The 16,882-nt window shown below is 40.3% G+C and overlaps 1 protein-coding gene across 1 annotated transcript in view; it reads right to left on the reverse strand.

Annotated features, from left to right (window-relative positions):
* zswim8 (zinc finger, SWIM-type containing 8) overlaps positions 1 to 14,401 on the reverse strand; it is a 50,798-nt gene extending 36,397 nt beyond the window's left edge. Inside the window, exons 1-4 of the mRNA XM_035663065.1 lie at positions 12,714 to 14,401; positions 2,486 to 2,639; positions 735 to 829; positions 556 to 628 (exon numbers count right to left, since the gene is read on the reverse strand). Of these exons, the coding sequence (XP_035518958.1) occupies positions 556 to 628; positions 735 to 829; positions 2,486 to 2,639; positions 12,714 to 12,891 (500 nt within the window). The 5' untranslated portion in view covers positions 12,892 to 14,401. The remainder of the gene's footprint in view (positions 1 to 555; positions 629 to 734; positions 830 to 2,485; positions 2,640 to 12,713) is intronic.
* Positions 14,402 to 16,882: the final 2,481 nt, after the last annotated feature.

Consider the following 16,882-nt stretch of genomic DNA (forward strand, 5'->3'; position numbering starts at 1 on the left):
AGATCTCTTCTATCATCTAAATTACATTACATCACATTATTTCTGTTTGTCTTTAAATGTGAAGCCCTTAATTGAAAAGCATTTAAGAGCATGAATTTACGTTGCAAGCTTGCCAGCTGTTTTACTTGAGGCTTTGGGAAAACACAAGTTTGTCCACACTGCAAGGCTTGGAATAAACATGTAACAACAATCTACAAACAAATCCAAAGCTTGCCTCAATTATCCTTTGGGCCAAATTTTAATTTCTATCTTTTCAAATCTTATTTCAACTTCAAGTTTTTTTTGTTTGAGTTGATTCTTTCAGTTAAATTCGCTTTCACTTAAAGGTTTTATTCTTTGTTTATTTGTAGTTTTTAAATCGTTTTGCATGACCAACCCCGGGAATTTTGGTGAAAATGTCACACACAAATTTATGGGTTGGCTTGGTGTAGACACAAACTCAACATTGTGGATCCTGAAAGAGGCAGAGAAGCCAACCACATGGGCGCACCCATTTGGCCGGGCCACAAGTGAACTGCAGGAAGTGATGCGGCAAGCGATCAAACATGCACTTGCCAGCATTGTAGGCTCCTTTTAGACTGGACCGGCCCTTGACTGGACACCACTGCTAAGCACTGAGAATGGAAACCTGGACAGAAAGGGGCAGTTATAGAAAAGGGAATAAAGAGATTGTGCCATATATATATATTATTATATAAAATAAATAAATAATAAATAAAAGAAGGACAACCCACCAATCTGCAGGGGGTCTTTGACAGCTCTGATCCTGTAGAGCTGCTCTCCACGTTGGAATTCATCTGGACTCCCATTAGCCAGGCAGGAATATAACCTGCAGCAGGAGGAGGACAGAGACAGATGGAGAGGTGAAGGGATGATAAATAAATTAGTAAGCAAATCACAGAACTGAGTATATCTACACTGTTGAGTTTTGTTTATCTATCTCTATTTTGTAAGGTTTTTCAGGGTTTGTGGTGGGTTGGAGCCTATCCCATCCCTTCCATCCAAACTGGCCTAAAGGTCAAAGTTTCCTATGTCTCCTTCTGGACACTCGTACTATCTAAAAAAGTCAACTTCCCACACAGAAATACCACCTGTTGCTTTCTGAAAAATCTGATTTCTAAGCATCGCAAATCTAGAGAAACTGTGGACAATAATTTTTCTTCACACTATGTGATTTTAGCCCTGATTTTCAAATCGGCAACTATTTTGGGAGACTGTAGACAAATGCCCCCAGATCTGCTGGCCCAGGTAAGGAAGATTACGTTGTGTGCAGTGTTAAACGACAGAGCTTGCTGATGCCAGAAAAATATCTTGCAGGCTAAATATCTGGTTGGGGTGGAGACAAGCGAGGGAGCCATGCAACGTGCTACAGCCAGTGAGAGCAGGAAGCAGTGAACTGGTAGTTACTTTGGTTATGGATAAAAAAACTCCTCAGATACCAACACACACTAGATAGACAGTGAAGTAACAGTGTTGTGAGTCAGTGTAGTGAGAAATCTTTAATTTTTGACATAATGTTCTTGTTATAATGGCGTTATTAATGACTCCTGATCAAATGATGAGACCAGACAGACTGGTTGTGAAAGATCTTGTAGTGTGTGACCCCCGGTTGCTGATCGTGTGAAAACCACAACAACTTCCAGGTCTGCTGGTTACAAGACAGAAAATTGTGTAGTATGAACTTTGAAAAGTCATGTGGTGTGACCAAGGCTTTACGTGTGATGAAACTGAGAGCAGTCAGTGTTTAAAATGTGTCTTATTTTAACATTACACAAACGTAACTTTTCTTCTTTGCCACGAGTTGTCTGTGGACATGTTTTCTGATCAGGTGCTTCACCATATTGCTTACGGAGTTTGCTGGTGTTAACCTCAACAATCACATGAGTCAACTGCAACTGTAACAAGATACACTTTTTCTTATTTTGAAACCATTCCTTGAAAATACAGCAAAAGCAGTAAAATCGTCGCAAGTCAGTAAAGTCAATAATTTTTGTCTGACATCATGACATGATGTATTTTCTAGGACAAATTAAACATAAACTTATGAAAGGGAAGCTTTTGTCAGCAGACATGTTGTATAGCACACAGAAGCAGCTCTGGCTGATTAAAATCACCATTATCATGATGGTCAGTCAATATTCTAGTTACATAGACTGACGTATTATGCAAAGTGTCAAACTGCACTACACACACTTTTAGAAATGAGTTTTGGATTACCACATGAAACTCATTAGAAAGAGCTTAAAAATAAACATAACATATAGATACAAGAATATTGGACAGCATAGTTGAAAATAGTCAAATCTGCACACAGACTCAAACCACATTTTGTTGTTTGATATTAGTTTTTTCTTTTCATTGATTATCACAAGAAGCTCTCGTCTCTTACTAAACATCTCATAGCTGGCAGGGTATTAGAAAATTGTTTTCTCTTCCACTAGCAATAGTTGGCACATCCCTAATGAGAGGTTATCAGTGTTCTCACCTGATGTCCTCCTCATTCTCGGGGAAGCTCCAGTAGGCAATGCGGAGCTGGAGCTGTTCTGGGACAGGGGGGTAGACCTTCTCCACCACCTCAAATGGGATGTGGAACGCTACCTGCTTCGCTGACAGCTCCACCAGTGGAATCACCTGGCCATCTGGGGAAGAGCACAGAAGAGAGGAAGATCAGCTCAGACAGTCAGGTGCATTTATGCATTTATCCTTCACTCTAGTAGGGCAAACAGTCAGTCAAAATAGTATTGAAATTGCAATATAGCCAAGTGCAATATCCAAATCATAGAAGCTGCAGTTTTTTGATAAAGGTAAAATGTTAAAACAGCATTATAATGAAGTACTGTAGTTCTATAGAGATGCCCTGGCATATAAATCTTCTCCAGATTTAAGAAAACATGTTTGTTTGGTATAGACCCCATGCAATGTCACATTATCATGAATGTAATAGTGTTGATGAAAATTAAATTATCATTCCCACTAATCATAAAGCAATTCCGTCAAAATAATCGCAATAGGATTTTATTTACCATATTCTGCAGCCCTACACTGTAGTATCGCAGTATTGAAGGCTGCAGGTTGGATGACCTCGACCAGCTGGCAAAAAGTATTATTAAATTAAAATTATATATTAAAGAGTAACTTAACAGCAGGCTAAACAGCAGTGTCTTTGCCCTCTCGGGTTGAACGTTTCAGTCCGTTTCCACTCTGGAACAGGTAATCAGAAGTGTGCTCTGCTATATTTCCTTTTGTGATATAGCATTGATTCTTAAAAACACTATTCATTTTTTTGTTTAAACACCCTTATCTTTTTTGAGGGAGAGAGTGTTTACACACACTGCTGTCTAGTGGTTTAATCCATACAGTGTTTTTGAGAATCAATTCAATATCTCAAAACAAAATATTTTGATACATTATTTTTGGACATTTTCTTACAGCCCTAAGCATCATAGTGCTTACATCTGCACCAGCCTTTGGACACAAAATTCTGGGCTAAATGTGAGCGGAAACACTGAAATGGCAAATCAAGTTTCAATGTTTTTCTACACATTGGGATGATCCAAAGCAGAAACTGCAACAAAGCAAGAATGACAATGATAATTCTCATTTTACTATAAGGTATGAAATATTAATGACACAAAGCTGTGACCTATGAAGAAATCAAATCTAACAGTGTGTGTGTGCCTACAGAAGAAAGGGCAGCATAAGCACAATGACAGGAGTCTTATTGAGAGCGCAGTGGTCTGCCACAGAGAAGAAAAAGTGATGGGTCTCAGATTACAGACCTCATTTCCAAGCCACTACTTGTGCTTCTGTTTACCATATATGGAGGAAAGCACTCCGTTCATATAATGCCATCCTTGGTGTGAAGGCTCAGGGGCTCATGATTACAGGCCATAAGAAACCCATCAAGACAAGCAGACTAGCATCATGCATATGTTATGCGGGTGTAAATCAGTGAGCTAAGCCACAGTGTGACAAAAAACATACAAAAGTTTTAAACCAGGTGAGGGAAATCAGAATCAGCCTTATTGGCCAAGTATGTGCACACATACAAGGAATTTGACTTGTTTTGATGCTCTCAATGTTCTTACACAGGAACAGACCGCCAACTCAGAACAAGGACAACAATGCTGAACAACAGTACAAATGAAGCCTTCAATGTTACAGACTTGGCAAATTCATTTATTACAGAATACAAAAGTAGCTAAAGCAGAAATCGGCCTTGTAAAAATATTGTAGCATTAGCTGCAGAATATGTACTGCGTGAACTTAAAAACCATTGTGAGTGTATCAAAGCTTCCATTTCCTTTCATCACACTACAGAGACTGATCTCGTTAAAGTTCTGAATTTGTCTAGAAACTAATTCAGGCATCATCTCAGTCCTAATCCTACTGAATAGAAGTGCTGCCTTACTAGACATAACTACTATCAAGTGGAAAACTGGGTTGGACTCTCAGACACAGTTCTACAGTGGATCAGGTCTTATCTCCAGACAGAAGCTATTATGTCTCGCTTGGCAGCCCGACTTGCAAGATCAGAATCAGGCGAGAATCCATCTTGGTGTTATAGAGGAAAATGTTAGAGCTTTCAGGGAGCGGGTAGTCTAACGCTGCGTTAGCTAACTGTCAGTAAACATATACAGCGAGGCTGTATATGTTTACTGACAGTTAGCCAATTTGTAAGTGATCAACGTGATCCTAACTTACCATACTCTGGGTATTTTCTTTTCAATCCCAGTTCCACCATCCTCTTTCCCCTGATAGGTCCATCTCTAACAGACTAGCTGTGTGAGGTTAGATGGCAGAGACTGAAATCAGCTGCTAGAATCCCAAAGCAGCCCGCAGTAACCAAATGTTAGGACTACAACTTTTAAAGTTGGACAAAGACGGACGAGGGGCATAGATGCTGCTAGCATCAGTTCTATCAGAACTGGATAGTATTTCTTTATTGAAATAAGAGCAAAGAACAGCATCGGAGGATTTTCTCCATCGGAAACGAGTCAGACTACAATTGGACGTGTGGAGTTCACCAAGGCCTAATCTTTGGGCCCTGAGTATTAATTGCTCCTATTTGGCAAAATCATATAAAAATAAGCATGAAATGATCTAATTTAAATTGCCTTCTTATAATAGTTGTGAACTGTTTTTCACTGTGTTAAAACCGCTACATCAACATAATGCTTCCTGTTATTCACCCAAGCAGCCTTAATTGGCAAGTATACTTCATTAGAAGTGCTTGTCAGATGGCTTTAGAAACCCCTTCCCTGGACACCTTTCCCTACCATTTCTGTAATTCTCCAAAACCAACCATGCAACATTCACACCCAAGTCACACCGTGATTGTTTTTTTTTTTTCTTCTTTTTTGTTTTTACACTATTTGTGGCGATTTTGTGTGTACAACAGAGCACATATGAAACACATTATGAATGCCATCCTGGAGAGACTGTGACAAATGTGCAACCTTATCGCCATTTTTAAATGATATTGTTCCTCCCCCTCTCTGTGACAGCCAGCTTTTCACTCAACGGTGTTCGGAGTGTGTTCGTTCGTAACAACTATAAACACTTTCAGCAGTGGTTAAAATGCCAAATAATGAAAGTAATAAACAACCAAGGATAAAGTGACATCTGAGTATGGTCTTCCATAAGGAGAAGAGAGATTAGTCTGACAGACAGTCCTGAGTGGACATCAGCTGATATACTCTCTCCAAGAGCCTTAGGAGGAGAACCTTTATAGAGCCACAAGCCAAACTGATAGCTTGCCTTTCACCAGAACATTTATCTTGAAACACTACTAAACAAGTGAATATGTTCTTATTTATGCATTTCACTTTCTGCTGTTAAAATTAACCCATTACAAAGTTTTTACTCTCAGTTCATTTGTGTTTTTCACAGTTAAATTCAGTTAACAACATTTTAGTATATATGTGCTACAGTCTTGTATTTCTAAAGTGGTTATAGTTTAAGTGATTCAAGAAATAAATGCCAGCAACAATTACTAACTTTCTTGCAAAATAGGATAGTACATATTTTTTCAAGCCTACAACTACCACTGACTACTACTCCTTCTGCTGTCACTAATAATACTACTACTGTTGCATTGCTATGAACTTCTCTTTTTCCTCTCAAAAAGAAAAAAACTGCAGCCTGACTGATCCCCTTGACGCCATAATTCAATTCCTGCAAAATCGTCCATTTAAAATGCGTTTAAAATGATAAGAGTGTGCCATCAACATGTGAATGCTGTTTATTACATCACAGCACTAGTATGTAGTAGAAACTGGGACAGTGCGACTCTCTAACAGTACAGAGCTAAACCCTGAAGAGAGAGAGAGGTGGCTGGGTAGTAACAGAGTTCATGTTGCCAGCCTATGATTGGCTGTGGCAGGTGAATGACAGCAAGCTGTCTGCCAATCCGCTGCTAGCACAGGGGGAAGCCACTTCAACAGCTGTTCGTTAGGAGCTAGCTGGTGAAGAGCTTAGGACACATTCACTCTTTTCACTGGGTCACTTGTTGTCTCACTGCCGTCCTCATTTCCCCCCTCTGCGTATTTCTCTCCACAGGGTGCACTTCATTAGTACGCTGACATACACCTATAGTGTGCCGGGTGGGATATTCTGCTCACTATTTAAAAACTGCTCCTGTTGTTACACACACACCAGATCCTCTGCTTTGTTTAAGTGGCCACTTAGCCGATACAAAAAACCCCAAACAGGTTAGGTATTGGTGCCACTCTACAAAGCCATCCTTAGTTGATTAATAATTATTGATTGAACTTTATTTTGGTCTGTAAATTCTTAAAATAAATAGATGAATAAAGCTGGATTATGCTGCCAAAAGCAGCTCAATGAATGGCTAGTTATACTGACTGTGCCATGCTGTCTTTATGTCTGTCCTCTCACCGGTAAAGGTTTCCTCCTCCATTTCAAACCTCTGCCTTGGTGGGAGAAAATAGAGTTAACCCATTCTTTTCAAGGGAAGAGTTTGGTTAGAAACTATACTTCCATGGCAAATTTCAGACATAATTCTTAGTAAATTCAAGACTTTGCTATCTCAGACTCAGAATTTTTTTAATTGACCATCTATGGGCATGTGGCTCAGAGGTAGAGCGGGTCGTCCCCCAATCGGAAGGTTGTTGGTTGTGGAGCAGAAGATGTAGAACAGGAGTTGTTGGTTCGATCCCCGGCTCCTCCTGGCATGTGTCGAAGTATCCTTGAGCAAGATACTGAACCCCAAATTGCTCCTGATGCATAGCATCAGTGTGTGAATGTGTATGAATGTGTTAGTTTCTGTGGACTTTGCACATCGCTGTGTGAATGTGTGCGTGAAAGGGCTTGAATGTGGCGCACGGTAGTCCGTAACAGCCGCTTTGAGTGGCTCCAGGGAAGACTAGAAGGCGCTATACAAGTACAGACCATTTACCATTTACCATATATTGTTTAAATAGCCATATAATAGAACAATATTGCCGACGACTTACATATACAACTGCGATGTAACAGGAAAGGATAAAAACAGAGATAATGGAAACAGAGGACAGTGCAACGCATAGCAACTGTGTTTCTGACTCTGGTGCTCTCAGCTCTGGTGTGTTACACTAAATGCATCCACGTTGGCTAAACTGCTGTTAAACCTCCTGTTCTAACATCTTCTGCTCCGCATCGTGCTGTGTGATCGACCCTTCAGCTGACAGGGCTGTCAGCAGCTGGCAGGAAGAGACACACCTTGCTGCACCTGAAACCCAAGCATTCACCTTGTTTAGTTAGTTTACTTGCTACGTGAAACCGTGCTCGCGCGTCGTCCAATTGCACCAAATACAAGCACTGCACTTCCGCGAGTCCCCAGAAATAATACCCGCCAAGTGTGAAGTCGATCGGATAAAGGGTAATTTATTTCAACCCTTCCGTCACATATGCACTGAATTTTACCTGACGAAACCCCAACCCAAGCATAATACTGCCCATACCATACTCCGTCTCCCTCCCCCAACCGAGTTATTTTCAGCTGCCTCGGCAGATGGTCAAAGGGCTTTTCACCCACACGCTGTCCCCCATTATGTTGTACTGTTTGTACTTGCCATAGTCCTTTATAAGAACTAGAAACATTGGATGTCAGTAGGACGTACAATGTCTCTCCTCGTCTTTTTTCCTCTGTGCTGTAGAGTATTCTATTTAAGCAAGGGCAGGACTGTGTGTCCGGACTGCTGCTCACTGAGAGATTAATACAGAGAAACACTTACAATAAGGTGCTGTAGGTAATGTTTTTATTAGTGTAGAATCCCCTGAAAATAATAATTGTTGTTGTTTTCATTACAGCAGAATGAGCTCTAGCTCACCACTACATGCCAATAATACCACACTGGACCTTTAATCCCTTGTTAAGCATTATTGCTTTGATTGTATGGTATAGTCCTCTGGTGCTGTCATCAAAACCCCATTTCAGCCAGCATTACAACTGTAGCTTAATAAACCACAATACACTACCTGATCAGCCTAGACACAACGTTAGCCTACGAGTGAAGTAAAAAGATCCCAGTACTTTTTCTCACAAAGTTGGTGGGACGAAACCAGAGTAAAATGAGGGGTGCATTCATCAGGTGGCACATCACACCCTCTGGGAAAAAAAGAAAAAAAAAAAAAAAAAAAAGAAAAAAAAAAAAAAAAAAAAAAAAAAAAAAAAAAAAAAAAAAAAATATAAGATTGATAGCTGTGCTTGCTGGGTGTGTAAGTAGGCACGACTGTTTGCTAATGCGATTAAGCTGTTGGTGTCAAACTACTTGACTTTCAAAGTCGTCCGTCTCCTGTACTGCTTGTTGGTGGTTTTCCACTGCGCTTGACTATCAGGCACCGGGGGTCACACACTACAGATCTTTCACAACAGGGGGTTCTGTCTGCTCTCATTGTTTCTCCAGTGTCATTAATAGCACATTATAACAATCACATCATTTTTAATCTATAGGTAATAGTTTTTGGGCAACATTTACAGCACACTGCTGTTAAGAAACTGATAATTAGATCTGATTTGGCCCAGCACTCAGAATCCAATACAACAACATTAATTAAACCACTGATTCATACTAATAACTAACAGCAGTCCCACATCAGACAACATTATCATACCCTTACAACATTTACCTCGTGATTCCTGGAGTGGGTGACAAAAATGTTAAAAAATTATAAATAATGGCTACATGGCTCCTGAAGGCCTATGCACACCAAACCGACGGCCGACCGTCGCAGAAAAGCAGTCGGACTGATCAGTCGGACTCCCATCTCAGACTCCTCGAGTCGGTCAAAAAAAGTGCCTCCAACACACCAACCGACGGCAACGGAGCGTATGTCTGCGCGTTGCGCGAGGCGTAAATACGTCCCCCGATAAACAGTCAGGCGGCGCTAATCTGTGTTGTGCCCCAAAAAATGAAAACCCGGAAATGACTGATCACTCTAGAACTAGTAAACACAGAGCACGGCTGTCGTTCAGTCATTGTTTTCATCAGAGAGTGTTGATAGTAAACTCAACAGGATCGTTATTGTCTTACTCGCTGAACGGAAATACGATGGCTCAATATAACAAAGATACTGGCGTTGTTGATTTCGTCACTTCCGGTTTTCTCGTGCACGTCACTGATTTCGCTAGTCAAGAGGCTAGCACTCCACCATCAGATTGGTCATCTACATGTCGAATCGGCCAAAATGAACGCCGACGCCGACTGACGACGGCACGGGACACACCGAACCGACTCGAGTCACCGACCTCGCCCGACTGTCCGACGGCCGATAATCGGGTTGGTGTGCAGAGGCCTTAAGTCGTCTCTGACAAAACCAGATATTTAGCCTGCTAGATATTTTTCAGGTGTGTTGGCAATCTTGCGGGTCACGTCTTTGAACAGTTTACACAATGCAATCTTCCTCACTAATTTGCCTGTCCATTTGTCTGCAACCTCCAAAAACTGTCTGTGAGTGTAAAATCAGGGTTAAAATCATGTAGTTTGAACTCGGCATTAGTCCTAACACCTTAATCGGCCCTCCATCTGGTATTAAGAGGATTAGTATCTGGATACGTTATCTGCATAATGACCAGAACTAGCAGATCTGTCAGCAAATACAGTGCGTATAAGGTCAACAGAGGTGAGCCGTGATACTCTTTGCGACATAGAAAGTGAAAAGGCTTCCATAGGCTACTTTCCAGAAGCCGTGCTAACTAGTCTAAGGCCATAGCCGCATTTCAATTGCAAAGCATTCTGGGTGCATTTATACCTGCATTAACATGTTTTTCCTGATGCACATCAGATATTAAGAGAAAGATCACATGATGTGTGTCCATGTTTTCCAAACCCACCACACTTAAAACCAGAGAAAATTGAAAGGGGCCTTCATCCTTATCTATCACAGTTAGTAACTAACAGATAAGTCCTTGGTGTACACAGCAACATATGGACACTTTCTCCATTTCTCTGTCAGTTTTAAATATTGCAGGGAGGAAGGTTCAAACAAGAAGCAGCCACAGTGAGCTGTTAGATAAGGTGCAAGAGGGTACAGTCAGAACCACAGGTGACGTGACACCCGGGAACTTTTTACCACACACATTCATTACAAAATCAGATGTAAACCTACAAAAATTTACAGAGTGGGCATGCAAACATTTTTTTAATCTTTTGAACCACTTGGGTCCAATACTGTTAAAAGCCAGCAACAGTTCTGTCAAAGACTAAACCCTGCTAAAGAATCTGGAATTGTGACAACCGTATTGCTAGCTCTAGATGCTAGCACAGGGCTTTCTGCTTGTTGATGGGTTTAGTAATTCCGAACATGGAGGACTCTCTGGAGAACAAAAAGCAAGAAATGTATTGATCAAAATACACACATTTCCAAAAAGGCTGGAGTAGTAGTTTGTTGGCTAACTTGTGAAAAACCACTATGCTTTAGCTTAAGTCTAAAAAAGTTCAGTTAATAATATGTTGGTTCTGCTTTGAAATAGAGCCCAACAGATATTGGCATATATGTTATCCGATATGAAAACTGTTTTTCTTCAGTATAAATGCTTTATATTTAATATAATATATTGGTCACTCCAAAGTTTCTCCAGCAGAGTGCACTGTGATTTACAATACTGTAGCGAGAAGCAAAGAGTAAGAGAGAAGAAGCTGCTCTTTGTAATTTCAGCTAGAATTGGTTGACAGTTTACATATGTTGAATTATTTAACATGTTAAAGAATATTTCACTTAAATATTCTGTAATAACATATTTGTTCAAGAAAGCAGCCTCCTGAGTACCTTTGCAGAGTCATATTAGTGCACAATCCCCATAGAAAAGGTCCATTTTCAATCCATTAGGGGTACACCGATATATTGGGTGATATTCACCTTGTTGACTGGCATTCACCGGTGTCAGTGACCGATGGTTATTTGTCGTGTTGCATCAATTTTGCGCTGGCTAAATGCTGTGTTGGTTATTTCCCACTCAGATTATGCAGTGAGCAGCCTTTTAGCTCTGTGTCTCAGTATCTTTCTTACAAATCCCATATCGGTTGGGCTCTACTTTGAAAAATGTGCAGAGCGATTAACTGACAAAGCTAAGTGGAGCAGATGGTGTGCTGGCCTTTTTTAGTTTTTTTTTACTAAGCTGCAGTAATATCAGTGTTTAGAATATTACCAAACTAACAAGTAAGTATCGGCCGGCGTGCAATGTAGGGCTGCACAATATGGTAAAAAAAAGTTGTATTGCCATTATTTTGGCAGATATTGCGATTGCGATATTGATCACAATTAGTGGGAATGATCATTTTTGCCTCACACTTTTTATTTTCACTGAAATGCATAATAAAATCATGATGATGTGACATCTGTTCTGTAGTACCAAAGAAACACATTTTCTTAAATCTGTAGAACAAGATTTGTAGGCCAGGGCATCAGAGCTAATGATAATGCTGCTGTCACACATTTTACCCTTTGGCCATATTGCACTTTTGATAATATTTCAATTAACTGTGCAGTCCTAGAGCGATGTTCAGGTAAAGGTATCAGGAAGGAAAAATGGTATCAGAACATCTCTAATAAACTAATAATCAATTGTATATTAGGATATAATAGATAATATGTTTTCCAGCAATAGGTAATACTTCTATTACTGCTCATTTAACCCTGTTGCAATTAAAGCTGCAGTAGGTAATTGTTTTGTCATATTTGTTGAAACATTCACTATACCCTGACACTAGTACATGAAACAGATTCCTTTGGCTCCTCCTTGTGCTCCTAATGGTATTTGCAAGAATCCACCGGGCATGAACACAAAAAAACCCGGAAAAAGTCGAGAAAGATAGAAAGACGCTTTGGGTTGGTGGCTTGAAGATGGTTGATTGTTGAGTCTCACTCCCAGTTGGTTTTTGATGACCTGGGAATGAGCTTCCACAATAAACTGTCTTTCACAGCTCTGATTGGTTGTTTTCGCCCAGGCCTGGATTCTTGCAATTGTCATTAGGAAGACTAGGATGGGAGCCAAGAAGGAACCTGGTGCTTTATTTCCAATTATACTATGATCCTACTCGCTAGCTAATGTACAGACTGATATAGTGAAGGTTTCAGCAAATGTAACAACAAGTTATCTGTATAAAAGTGACCTACTGCAGCTTTAACTTCAGTAAAGCCTTTCACACTCACTGTGAAAATTCATATTCAGAGTGAATGAACATGTATGTGTAAGTGTGTCCTTCTCCAACCTTTAATCTTGACAGTGGGTGAGTTGGGTCCAGCGGACTGCTTCCTCCACCCCCTCCAGTTTTGACAGAGGCTCTCGGCCTCTGAGATAAAGGAGCACAGAGAGTCTTCCTCGAACCGGTCCGAGTCTTCGAAGGAGAACCTCTCCCCATCCTCCCACTCGGCGAACATCAGTTCCATTACATCCACTTCTTAACTGCTTCGGAGTCCAGAGGACTGCGACGTGAGGCCACGGCCTTTTTCTTTAGGCTAAAAAAAAAAAAAAAATCAAGGGGAAACCCGGCGAACAGTGTCCAACACTCGGGGAGAATCAAGAGCCTCCAGAAGACTGGGGGGAGGGGAGGCCACTAGCAACCAAAACACAGCTGAGAGGCTTACCGCTGGGCCCTCAAACACAGCTACATAATACAAACTCTGACATGGCGGTGGTCTCCTTCAAATAGTCTGGAAGAATATGCAGACAAGAAAACTACAATTAAAAAGTGTTTACACGCAACTTCTGATATGTTTTACCGGTGTTTTCTCCTACTATATACAACCCAAACTACTAGTCATTTAGGTCTATTTATCAGTCCACTCCATGCCGCCTGGCTGAGCTGTGGCTCCCCTTACAGCATATTACTGTGAACAGAAGGTCCTGTCGCCTGTTTGACTGTACTACTGCCGACTGCTGCCGCTGAGAGGACAAACCAGCCAAACACACCAGCTAAGAGTAGTTTATAAACACACAGCGACTCAAAACTGAAAAATTACACCCACCATACAACCAAAATAAACTACACAGTCGTGCCACCACGCTGGCTAGGGGCAGCGATGCGATTAAATCTTTAAGAAGTCATTAAGTTGTTTTCCTTCACCCCGTCGTCCTACCCTTTTCAGCCAATCAACTGGACCACACTGGGTGTCTAAAGTGTAGCATTAATGTACCAATCCACGAAGAGTTTAATATGTGACAGCAGAATATTTCACACGACGTCAAACACACACGTACTACTGCCAAATATCGTCTTTGTTCTACATTTAGTGTGCTAGTTTGATGTTATTGTGCTGGGCTGCTAATAATGCGAATAACATTTAGCCGACGTTAGCTTGAGAGGCTAATTATGCTAATAAATGCATACTGAGACGATACAGGCAGCTGTCATCGGCTGCAGACGACTATATTGAGGTTAAATTTGGTTTTGAACGCGACGACAGGCTTGTTCACTTGGGTTTACCTTCGCTCGGACACAGCTACCGTACGTTAGCTGTGTGCACTAGCGGTGGAAAGCTAACCCCCAATCGGCTAACTTCAACTAGCTTGAATAGCTGTTTGTTTACATGTACCGGTGATGCTGTACACCTGCCGCACTGGAACGACTACATGCTGATTTATACCGCATATCTTCTGGACTTTAGCTGTTTCCTAGGTTACATACGGTTCATATTTCGATATTAATCCCCGCTCTTAGCTCACTGTTTTCCGTTCTTTGTATTAGAGCCTTCTGCCTGGCGTTAAAAGATTCCTCAGTCAGCTCTGGTGCAGAAATTCCGATCGGTCCTTCAGATATCTTTCCTCCCGACTGACACCGGTTGCCCCGGCGTCTTACAATCGTCTCTGCCACCAAATGACACCGGGATCCCCAGAATGTTTCCCGTATCCCTCTCGTCCAGGCTCTATCAGAGTGTATCAGTCTGCCGGGGGAAGATGGCTCACCTCTCCTACAGCACCTCCTCCTCCATCAGCTGATCACAGCTTCCGGCTGCCAGCTCCACACAGGCAGCGGCTCAGATCAGCCCTGCTGGGGAAGAATGCAGCCAGGCAGGGTGGCAACAAACCCAATGTCTATGGAAGCCAATTTCCGTCAATGTAACGAAAAAAGAAAAAACAAAGATTCTGTAAGTCATTATAATGAGAAACTTTATCAAAATGTTGACTTAGCATCTCAAAATAATGAGGGAGTATGTCAAAATATTGAGAAACGTTCTCATTATTTGGTTTCTAACCTTTTTCCTTAAGAGACCCTTTTTCTATCACTGAGTAAAGTATCGACCCTTGACTGTGACATATTTGATGGACATTTCATATTATATTTAATGCATACAAATAAAGATATGGAACAACTCATAAACTGTACAATGAACCAAAATACTGAAAGAGGTTTGTCTAAAGGTGAATATTTAATCAGAAATTACTTTTCTTGATGATTTTTGGGAGGTTTTTATACAGTTCTCTGTTTGTATATATTTTTTAACAATCATAAATACTTAATCGGCTTCTTTCTTTCAAATTCTGTGTTTATTCTTTTTTCTGACGCATGGACATTTTTCTGTTAGCGCTTTGGTTTTAACTGCAAACTTTTCTAATGTACCTCTTAAAATCAAGAAGGCCTCACAACCCGAACATAAGCTTTGGCGACCCCTAGTGGGGACCCCTGACCTGCAGGTTGGAAACCAGTGCATTCAAGTATAATGCTGTGACTGCTTTAACTATAGACTCTACATAAATCTTTATATAAGTCTATGGTTCAAACCGATGGCTGTTCTACAGTACAGAAGAAAAAATAACCTTCTGGCTTCATTTCTTACTTTTGAATTAACCAAAATTCTCCTAGTGAGTTTATGGGCCATAGTTATCTGTGAGCAGCAGTGTTGGGCTAGTTACTACTAAAAAAAATGAATGTATCACTCATTACTCTTTTGACATTTTTTTAATTATTACCTTGCTTATTATTCCCTGCAACAGTAATTAGTTACACTAGTTATAAAATTGGTAATTGTGCCCCTTAACATGGCTAAACAAACCTATGGCTGGATGTTACCTTCCAGAACTTGTATTTGACTATTTGACTACATGCATTAGTATTGCATTAGTTTATTCTTATTATGGATGTATTCAAATGTAAGCAGCATTTTTATGTAGCTGGTTGACGTGAAGCTAATTCTAACTATTTTATCAACAGGGTAGTTAAAGGACATTTTCTCACTGTGCTTTTTGTGTTTTTATTTGTTTTATTGAACACCATTTTTATTCGTAGTACATAGGAGAAAAACAGGTTAAAGGTCCAGTGTGTAGAATTTAGATAAGATAAAGATAAAGTCTTTTTATTGTCATTTTCACAGTATATACAGCATTTTACATACATGAAATGAAACTTGTCCTATGCATTTGACCCATCCTATATACATTACTATATTATTACTATATATATTAGGGGGAGCAGTTAGGGGTTAGGTACCTTGTTCAAGGGCACCTCGGGCTGTGAAGTGTATAGGAGAAACTGCATTGGTCGCAAAATGTCAAAGAGCCATGTTTTGTCAAACTGGTCCCATTATATACAACTTTTAAACTGTTCCTTACCAAGAGGGCTTCCTCTTCCCCTTTTGCTGCAGATTTATTCTCCACAACATCAGGAGGATCCTCACCTGGGTGCAGATTCTGGTTCTTCAAGACACTGGTACCTGCTTGCTGTGCTACAAATGGCTCAGACAAATCTTTCTGACAGAAGGAAATTGTGTTTTGCATGACCCTTTTTTATTTTCTAGACATGTTTATATTCATTAAAGCAGCCATATTATTTTCAAAACCAAGAGGTATACATTTTAGTCAAAGAAAACCTTATTGTATTGAACCAGAGAGCAACACACAAGCCAAGAGGCCACAGTTATATTTCTGTACAGGATCTGGGAAGTTTGTTGATAAATGTTTTCTGTCTCAGTGAGAAACAGAGAAGATGTTCTTACCAAGATCTTATTTGGCCAAATCCTCCTTTCTGCTGAAGTTTACTGTGACAAAGAAAGCATTATTATAAGTAAAGGGCAGAGTTTATTTTCTTAAAAGCATCTTTATCATTGTCTGTATCCAAAGACGTAGGAAGGCTACAGAAAGGCAGGTGGTAGATGGTTGAAGTAATGCTGCTTTTTTTCTTCTTTTTTTTCAAGTTTCCTTGTGTAATGGTGGAATTAAGTAGATAAAAGTGTAAAGGCATACGGCCAATTGACTAGTCCATACCAAATCAAGAATGTCCTATCCCTCTGGGTGGAACTATTTTGCGAAAGTAAACTTCGGAGTTTAAAAGTTTGTGCCGTTACTGTTATTATCTTGATTCATTCATTCATACCCTTCAGATTTGTATGTACTCATCTGCAGCCCGAAGATTAAAACTATGTATAAAGTAGAAGTTTCATTGAG

The sequence above is a fragment of the Morone saxatilis genome, unplaced genomic scaffold (genome assembly GCF_004916995.1).
Source record: "Morone saxatilis isolate NCDOM2014 unplaced genomic scaffold, NCSU_SB_2.0 Contig19, whole genome shotgun sequence".
Taxonomy (NCBI): domain Eukaryota; kingdom Metazoa; phylum Chordata; class Actinopteri; family Moronidae; genus Morone; species Morone saxatilis.